This window comes from Montipora capricornis, chromosome 4, assembly GCF_036669925.1.
Source record: "Montipora capricornis isolate CH-2021 chromosome 4, ASM3666992v2, whole genome shotgun sequence".
NCBI classification, from domain to species: Eukaryota; Metazoa; Cnidaria; class Anthozoa; order Scleractinia; family Acroporidae; genus Montipora; species Montipora capricornis.
In genome coordinates, this window is record NC_090886.1 from 27953782 (window position 1) to 27963781 (window position 10000).

Below are 10000 nucleotides of genomic sequence, written 5' to 3' on the forward strand. Positions count from 1 at the left end.
ATCTTTTTATGACGTCCCCACTTTAGAACTCTGTGACGCCATCATGCAAATCGCCTATGTCTCTTATAGAGCGTTTTGACTCACGTGACTTAAATAAATGCTAATTTGATGAAACAAAAGAAGCTATTTGCATAAAAATAGAGTCTAATTCCCAGAGGATTAATTTGGAACACCAACATGGCCGCCGTTTCTTTGTTTTGAAACACCAACATGGCTGCCGTGACGTCATGTGAAAACGCTCTATAGACACCTGAAAAACTCAGGCGGCCTCAAAGGGTTCGAACCCGTGACTTCTGCGATGCCGGTGCAATGCTCTACCAATTGCAACCGAGCTATGAGGCCACTCTGTTGGGGGCAGCTCAATTTATTGGGCTCATGTGTTCCCGTGAAAGGACTCTATGAATGAAATGAAAAGCAAGCTGAAATTTTCTCCCATGTAATTAAATAAAGACATTCAGTTTTCGTTGGAGTCCAACCTTTCGCTTAGTAATCGGAAGGTCATAGCCGAGGCTCCATGCCTGTTAGATTACTTGTTCTTTTCCGATAATCCCCGAGTTATTATCGACAAGATCCACGTGCTGAAAGTGTTAGATCTTAAAGCATAAAGATAACTAGAGAAATCCTTCAGACATAACTAGCACAGGAATTCGTTCAGTTATTTCCACACAAGCAACTTAATAGATTACCTAAAGAAAGACAATCCTTTCAAGCCCGGAGATCTGGAAAATCAACAAATGACCTCTTGGACTCCCATATTCATCCAATTCCACTCAGGTGGAAGGCGAATTGCCATAACACTACATGCGTCTTCTGTTTTAGCCTATTGAGGTAAGCCATTTCAAAATGATGGTTTTTATTTTTATTTGTTTGCAACCAGGCCCTATCATTTGATGCCCACAACTTGACAGTTCCTATTATCAAGTGGCTTGGTGTGCTTCCCAGTGACATCAAAAGGTATTAACATGTCACCGTCATTTTCATCATCATGATTTTCCCAGTCATGATCTGATACAGATTGTTGTCAAGTACTTTGAGTCGGTTTCTATTTAGTGTTCGCGAAAGGAATTTAGTTATTATTTTCCTCGCCGAGGAACGCGAGCACGCGCGTTTCCCCGCGTTTGGAGAAAGCTACATTGAAATGCTTTGAATTTTGATTGGTGCATCGCGCTATTTGCACTCGTTGATTGGTTATTATAATTACCATGGCTTTGGTTTTGCCGTTAGACGCATTAATTAACTGATATGGTTATAGAACTGAATTCTGGACTTAGTTAAAAGGTAGTAGTCGGCTGAGTATTTTTAAACTGATAAATAAGATAGAGATTTTCTTGGCATGGCTAGCTTGAAATGCGTATGTTCCGTGTAGTGAGGTGGCTTTGGGTGATTTTGAGGCTCGATCGTTACAGAGTGGAGGAAAGCATGAAATTTGGCACAAAGAATCTTGTTGGTATAAGAAACAAATTTAGCCTGGGTGCCACGTGATTCGATGATCCGGGGAGAAAGACACGTCATTTCAATTCTCGATAAGATTCATTAGCATGAAAACGAGGCTGATAAATCAATCGATAGCTTTTATGCTTTTGATCACCGAATTAAACCAAATACGTCAACAGCTTGTAAATTAGGTTGTGTGGTTCACTTAGATGGCCTTACCGTGTTTATGTCAAGTAAAAATAGCATGTTTCTTTCTGTTTCGCTCATGTTGAATGATCTGACTTCAGAGCATGCAGTTGCGTTTGAAATCGTTTTTTTTTTTTAATATAGTTTTACTTTGGTTTTTCATAAACTGAACGAGAAACTGAGGAAATACAAAACTATACCATCGCTTCCACGTATGTAAAGGGTAATATACAACCGGTACCAAGCGCGGGAAAATATGCAAAAATGCGCCAAAAACGGGAAACTCAGTTGAGGATCAGTTTTGGGTTTATGTCGAAAGTGTGATCTGTAAACAACCTTTAATCATGGCCTAACTTCGATTCGTTCAGGCAACACGAGGTAAGACAAACAGAACACTTGATTACCTGACGATGCAATTATATTTAAATTGAACATAATGCTTGGTTTCTTAATTACTTTGGGCAGATAGCTATTTAATTGAATTCAGATTCCCATACCTGCCAACCCCCAGAGTACAAAAACCTGGAGACATCTAAAAATCTTTGCATTGTAAGTTACTGCTGAATTGTTAGCAGAATCTCGAGCAACCAAAGGTAACAGGTGACACCAAGAATCCTCAAAACTGGAAAGCATTTCTTCAAGACAATACCAACAAGAAAGAACTATTTGCCCTCCTGACAAGCAGAGTTTCAAACTTCCAGTTTCCCGAGAACAAGGAAGTAAACATCGCCTCAGGCGAATCTGTAGTCTCAAGCAGAGGCTCTACCGATATACAGAGATGTGACCATCAGGAAGCTGACAAAAGAATTGCTGTACATGTTCAACACGCGCTAAACAAAGGATGCAATCAGGTTTTTGTCTGCACAGTGGATACGGATGTTCTTCTCATAATGATAGGGATTTTTCATGACTTGTTCGCTCTGTATCCGTCTGCAGCCATCTGGATTGGTTTGAGCATGAGGAAATATGTCCAAGACATCAGTGTGAATGCCACCTGTACATTTCTTGGCCCTGAAACGTCTCGGGCACTCCCTATGTTAAATTCATTCACTGGATGCGTCACGACCTCCTGTTTCTTTGGCAAGGGTAACAAGTTCGCCTGGGACGCATGGAAGTCATTCCCTGACGTGACAGAGGCATTTAAGTTCCTGCAAGATCACCCTTATTACCACCTGGACAAGGATGATTCCATCTTCAAACTTCTGGAGCGATTTACTGTAGTTCTCTACGACAAGGCCAGCAATGTGATCAATGCAAATGAAGCCCGCAAAGATATTTTCACCAAAAAGGAACAGGACCCTAGAGAACATCCCTCCGACACAGGTAAATTGAGTTCGCAACATCTTGTAAGGAGTGAAATTCAGGCTTTCGACTTATTCTACTGTTCTTATTTAATTCATGCCGTGTTTCTGTCGTAATGAATGTGTAACGACAGGGACAAGGACTCCCTATTACAGCTCTTAAAGCGTGCTGTAATAGCACGCTTTAAGAGCAGTATACCAAAGTAGCATCTGGTACACAAGCCTGCGGGCCGTTCAGATGGTTCCTTCACCCGAGGCCTAGGGATGGGGTTGGTGTGACTGGGATGGCATGTGGAAACCTGTCTGGATGACCCTTCCTGAAGCGGCCAAAGCCTGTCTAGAACTCTTAGTTTACTCCATTCTGTGATGACATCCTTGTTATGTATTCAGTACGTGCGAGAAAACAAAAATCTCGGGATGTGATTGTCAGGTGATTACATCATAATTACTATTCAATCTTTGTGAAATAAATAAAGTACCCAAATGATTCTTTCTAATGTTCTTAAACAAATATTAACCCATTATTAGGATATTTTACAACATTTTAATATACAAGCCTCGTTTTCATGCTGGCAAAAAGTGTCGCAAATTGAATTGCGGGTAATCGGATCATGTGGCACACAGGCTAAATTTGTTCGCAGGACCACCAGATTTTTAGCCTCCAAAATTGATTAGACCTTTGCTTTCCTTCAGCATAAAATTACAAAGTTAAGCCTGGGTTTGTATTTAATCGCGGATTGGTGTTAATCAGCTTCAACATTAATTTGAACAAAGTACTCAGTTTAAGGAGTCAGTTTGAAACTGGGCTTCTTTTTCTAGCAGGCCTATTATCAAGAAGAAACTTTTAAAATTTGATGCTCCTTCTTTCAGGATAAATCCGAAAGACTATTTTGAAGAACGCGCGAGTAGCTGTTTGTCCAGGTGGCATTTATGAACTTCATTCGAGCGAGGCAATGAAGAGATTGACTGAAGCAAGCGAAGTTAATTGAAAACTCGTTCTCGTATTTCCAGCTGAATTCGATGGTCCTACCATACCCTTTCTCAAAACGAGTGGGCGTGGTATGGACGACGTCTTTTGAAAGAAAAGCTGAAGTAAGCTGGAGCTGAAATGCTCACACTTTGTAATTTCTAGGCTCTCTATTCCCGAAGATAAACGGATACCTTTGACGGATCGAGATAGGAGCAAGGCACGCGAGCTCTTGCAGAGGCCTTACATAAAATCACAGGAGGCCTGGGTTAAAGAGGTAATTGAAAACATATATTATTTCGTTTAATTAAGGGGATGCAGTCATCGGAGATTAGAAAGAACCTTTGCGCTTTTAAGAACTTGAGAATTCAGGACCAGCTACTACTAGTTAATATACTACCGAAACGATCTGATAGGCACAACTTTACCTTCAATGGCTGTTATTACCAAGCGACCAAGCGATAGATCGAATTTATAGCCACAACTGGACTCGTACGACCTACAAACCGTAATAGCCTCAGCGCATATCCACTTGTGTTAGCATCAGGTTGAAAAGGAGTACCTGCATTTGAAAAGGGGCCAACCAGTTGATAGGACTTGAAGAAAACTCTGACGGCATTTGCTCTGGTCATCCAGCACGGAATACTGATTATAAGGATAGTTAACAACTATTATTATACATTGGTGTCACCAGCTCGATTTTGATTGGCTATAAGCACGCAGCTAATTCTTGCTTGCTCTGTTTCTCTTACGTCATACCTACAAACAATAGATTTTATATATGTAGAATTGACGTCATACCTACAGACAATAGTTTTATGCATGCAGAAGTGACGTCACCTAACACACTAACCGGCAGTTTGATCAGTTTTGTCATGGCGGAGCTCAGCTCAGGAATATGCATAATAAAACAATTATTGAATTCGATTTTCGCATGTTAGCGATAATTATCAAGGCCAAAGTTTGTGTTATCGTATATACAAAAACAGTGAGATAATATAGCACAAAAAGATGATTTTAACTCATTTATTCCTGCAAAGATCACAACATTTTCGGGCGCGAATTTCGCGCGAATTGCTCGGAGGTTATAACCAGTTTCATATCCGACAAGCGCGAATGGAATAACTGTTTTATTAAATTCCTTAAACTCCAAAAGTTTAGAAAGTACGAAATACGCGCAATTCCGAGCGAAATCGAAAGAACTTGATGAGAACTGATGCAATGTTGTGCAAGACCTTGAGGTCAGACGGACGCAGGCTCATCACAAAAACATTTCTTACCTTTTCACGTACTTCTAAACGTCGGAATTGATCCAAACTTTCCACAAAAACGCTTTTATTTTGTTTTATTTAAAAAAAATTCGCTTTCCGGCGAGAAAACGTTTAGCTCAGCAACACTTAGCGCAATCATTTACCATATAAGGTCAAACTAAGGGTGCGTTCGATTGGCCGTATTCCGGAATAGGAATACATGGAATATAAGTTAGAAATCCTTCGTTTTTACGGAGATTCATATTAAAATTGTCAAACATCTGCTAAAACGCTATTTTAAACATTTCTATCATCCTTGCTGCTTCGAAACGCGCCAAACATACCGTTTTAATCATCACTCCACGTATTCTTATTCCGGAATAGCGTCAATCGAACGCGCCCTAAGGTATATGCTTCCAAGAAACTAAACTTCCCTAAGGTATATGCTTCGAAACCGAGACAAGCAGCAACTCAGAAATGGAATGTTTGTATACGCTTCCAGTCCGCTGGGGGTAAATTGATCATTGTAAAGCGCCTTTGAGACGTTTGTGATAAAGGCGCTATCTAAATGCACCACTTTACTTTTTTTTTTATATGAGCTGATAACTGAGATTGAGTGAACCAGCCAGAGCACGAGAAATGTATTATCCGAAATTGAAAATTTAATAACAAAGGATATCCGGAGTTTTAGTAGCCAATCAGTGCGCGCGTTCAACGCTATCCACTGTATTGGTATTACACTAATTGGTTACGTAATTCTTTATTTCAGATCGAGACCATGTTGGTCTTGGGCTACAAGGCAGAGATTCAAGCTCTTTCTGCTATTTCCTTGGATTTTCTTTCGAGTACTTACCTTCCTGTGAAGGTTAAATACGGTAAATGGATCTGACATTCACAAATGCAGTTGCAGGGAATTCCTTTAGTGTTGATAGAATCGTTTGGTCCTCACATATGTGGTAATCGGTCGTTTCGTATACACATGTGAGGTCGATTCGCTAACACGCAACAGACTTTTACATCCCTTAGAAGTATTAGTGCATCCGTCTGCGGTAACGAAAAAGCGAATTTTTCAATTGGGAAAAAGCTCTCAGCTCAACAGTCTAGAGAATTTTTACACTGATGTGCTCGTACGCTTTAGAGGAACTCTTAACGTCTAAGCATTACACTCTCTTAATTCCAGTCCACAGTCAAGTGACGAGACTTTTTCTAGCGTTTATTGAAGATCGATGCTTCATAAAAGAAAGTCATGTGTACTTACAACTAGATAATTCTAAATCTTGAATCAAGTTGCCAGAGATCATACGAGTACAAATTATGGCTACATATAGAGGTTTTTCTCTGGGTACTCCGGTTTCCCTCTCTTCTCGAAAAACCAATTAACGATTTTAGGGTGCGTTCGATTGACCCTATTCCGGAATAAGAATACATGGAATATAAGTTAGAAATCCTTCGTTTTTACGAAGAGATTTTAAAACTGTCAAACATCTGCTAAAATACTATTTTAAGCATATTTTTATCATCCTTGCTGCTTCGAAACGCACCAAACTTTCCGTTTTAATCATCACTCCACGTATTCTTATTCCGAAATAGCGTCAATCGAACGCGCCCTTAGATGAGTTGATAAGATTGATTTGATATTTGTCAGTGTCGACTGTCCCCCCAATTAATACCCCAGCGCTAAACACAGTTGACGCTTAAAGTTCATTACGAAAGGCGGAGCCACACCTTTTCGCGTCAGTATCGCTCAGTGAAATAAAAGTTATGAACTGTAAATACACAATTCTTAAGTGCAAAATTTTACATTTGGTATTCAGCGACTTCTTTACATAACTCATCTACAAAGTCCTCTCCGTATTACGATTTTTTGGAGAAACTGAGCATCGTCTTTACGTGAGACGGCAGGTACAGTAGATTGCTGTTGCTCATAAAAGCAAGAAAATTCACTTATTCTAAATTCTCTCTTCCTTTCGAGAAGGCGCAGTGGTGAGAACACTCGCCTCCCACCAATGTATCCCGGGTTCGATTCCCAGACTCGGCGTCATATTTGTGTTGAAAAAGGGGGGTAGTTTCTAAGGAAACTGTGGTGCTGCGTCGGTGGGGAAGTAGTACACAAAAATTTGGTTTTATCAACGGAGTTCACACCGTACAGGGATTCTAAAAGCTGACGTTTCAAGCGTTATCCCTTCGTCAGAGGGAATCGAGAAATTATAGGTTGTGTGTAGTTTTTATAGTAGAGTAGGTGCTACGCTATTGGTGGTAACGTCATGGCAACGTGTTGAGTTTGTTGGTTCTCTACTCTGTACCGAGAGGTTTTTCTCCGGGTTGTCCGGTTTACCCCTCTCCTCAAAAACCAACGTTTGACTTGATTTGCGTTAATTTCAGTTTACAGTGTCCCCAATTGGGGCTCCAGCGCTAGACCCACTAGACACTTGAATAAGTTCCTTTCCTTTCCTTTTCCTATATGAAACAAAGCTATAACTACCAACAAATAAGCTAAAATCAAACCAGTGCCTGCGTGACTTTTAGCGTTCGCTATAAAGAAGAAGTCAAATTTCTTTATCTGATTTACTTTTCGCAATACTTTTACTGGTTCGAGGTGAGCACATAGCCCACCAGAAACCACAAAGTCAGACAGATGATCCAGTATATCCTGGAGCTTTCCCCTAGAAATTAATTATTGACATAACTGAATCATTTTCCAAGTGACAGCGTGTTAGCAATAAAATCAGTAGTAATAAACAAGCCAATAAAGTTGCCGTTTCTCGTTAAACTATGTATGCTGCAGTGATCTATTGAACGCGTTGTAGGCTTGCTCCAAGTCAAACAGCATTTGTCGCACTTGTTCATCCGTCAGTTCATCGCTGGCTTTCATACTGCTCAGTGTCTCGTACCTAAAATTCAGAGAAAACAGAGTTGGAATCTGTTTTTGTTGACACGACTTGTGAGTTTCTTGGTTTTCTGTTCTACTCCGATTGGTTTTTCTCCGGGTACTAACTTTCCCCTCTCATAAAGCAACATTACTACCATGTTAAGTTGCTGTTGCTGCTGCTGCTACGCTGATGGGTATCCACCGAAAAACACGAAGGAAACTGTCTCCAATTTTTTATTTGATTTTGGCGCTGAGTCGAGCACACATGGAATAATGAACACAATGACATACAACTTATTCCAAAAAATGGCCACAAGGGCAAATTTGCATGGAAACAAAAGAATACTAAAATGGCGGCCATTTTGGAATAAGGTGTATGACACTACCCAGACATTATCACCAAAGAACGTACTTCTTGTTTTCATATTTTATTAAAATAAATGAACTGGTTCTTACCAATGGTTGACTTTAAGTTTTCCCTCAAAATCTTCGGGGAGGTTACTGAGGCTATTCATTGTATCCATCAGGTCTCTTAAATCTGGATGTATCTAAAAAAGGCACCAGTAATATTATTGGAAATAAATCTCAATTTATTTAGGATGCCACCAAAGAGCAAGTTGGTCCTTTCACAACGCTTTCAGGCAAAAAGACAAAACAAAAAAACAACAACAACAGATGATGAAACATGATGATGAAAAAGAGTACAAATGTTTGTTTGAGATTCTACATCAATGTGCTGTAAGTGTACACATAGACGCTTGCAAAAATAATCCTTAGTTACCTCATCCATTGCTCTGATTTGCAGTCGCAGTTTGTCCATAATTGTTATGAAAAGCTAAATTGAAAGATTCATAATAATTCAGTGTAAATAACCATATTGTAACAGGATTTGAATCATACAAAGGATTTAAGGGAGAAGTGATCCTTGCACTTACAGTGTATCTAGACAATTTAAGAAACTGTCTGTTACAGACACCTGGAACATTCAGGTTGCTTCTACAGGATTAGAACCCCTGGCTTCTGTGACACCGATGCAAATTGCTCTACCAACTGAGCTATCAAACCACACAGTTGGGGACAAGTCAATTTGTTGGACTCTAGGTCTTCATTGGAACAAATGAGCCCAACAAACTGACCTCCTCCCAGCTGAGTGGCTTCATAGCTCAGTTGGTAGAGCATTGCACCCGCATCGCAATGGTCATGGGATTCGAATCCCGCAGCAGCCACCACAAGTTTTCAGGTGTCTATAAAGAGACAATTGTCCAGTTAATTGAGAGGATCACTTTTCCCTTTCGTCGATAACCCACACTTCAAATGTACATTTGCTTCATTCCAAAAGGATTCAGCTACAGTACGTAGCTACTTTGAGTTTAGGAATTATCAGTTTTTAATCCACCATGAATATGTTACATTGTAATACATACCATTACTTAAAGTACTGTCTTACTAATGTTAATTCCCATGCTTTATAACACAACTCACAGTACTGGAATCAACATCAAAAAGTTACTGCTTCTCCCACACTGTCTTATTACACCAACATAACAGTACTTACATTTGAGTTTAATAATGACTGAACACAATAATAGTGACTGAATATTCTTTTAACTCCTTTGGCAGAAAAAAAACTGCTATTTTTACAAAATTCACTTACTGATACTGTGTCTGCTATTGCTTTACTAGTGTTCCCTTTGTCATCTTTAATGGTGATTGGTCGGCCCTCTTTTATTCTTTCTAATGCTGCAGGACAATCAAGCTGGCAGAACACAACAAAAAACATAGTTACTGTACATGCAACATCAGTTTCTTTCTACCTAAAATGACAAGACTGAAGGTGCAGTAAAATTGGTGACACTCCAAAATTAACATGGAGTTTATTTTAATGTTCAAGAAACCTCACAGGTCTCACACCTCTTATATTGCACAGTGTTAGACCTTGTATCACATACTGTATGCTGAATGCCATTATAGAGATGATATTGCTGTAGAATCT

At 39.7% G+C, this 10000-nt stretch overlaps 2 protein-coding genes across 2 annotated transcripts in view; one reads left to right on the forward strand and one right to left on the reverse strand.

Annotated features, from left to right (window-relative positions):
• LOC138046438 (meiotic recombination protein SPO11-like) overlaps positions 1-6971 on the forward strand; it is a 36754-nt gene extending 29783 nt beyond the window's left edge. Inside the window, exons 12-14 of the mRNA XM_068893075.1 lie at positions 878-954; positions 4054-4165; positions 5908-6971. Coding sequence (XP_068749176.1) covers positions 878-954; positions 4054-4165; positions 5908-6027 — 309 coding nt within the window. The 3' untranslated portion in view covers positions 6028-6971. The remainder of the gene's footprint in view (positions 1-877; positions 955-4053; positions 4166-5907) is intronic.
• LOC138045871 (vacuolar protein sorting-associated protein 28 homolog) overlaps positions 6331-10000 on the reverse strand; it is a 14021-nt gene continuing 10351 nt past the window's right edge. The window contains exons 7-10 of the mRNA XM_068892502.1: positions 9662-9763; positions 8789-8842; positions 8464-8555; positions 6331-8029 (exon numbers count right to left, since the gene is read on the reverse strand). Coding sequence (XP_068748603.1) covers positions 7909-8029; positions 8464-8555; positions 8789-8842; positions 9662-9763 — 369 coding nt within the window. The 3' untranslated portion in view covers positions 6331-7908. The remainder of the gene's footprint in view (positions 8030-8463; positions 8556-8788; positions 8843-9661; positions 9764-10000) is intronic.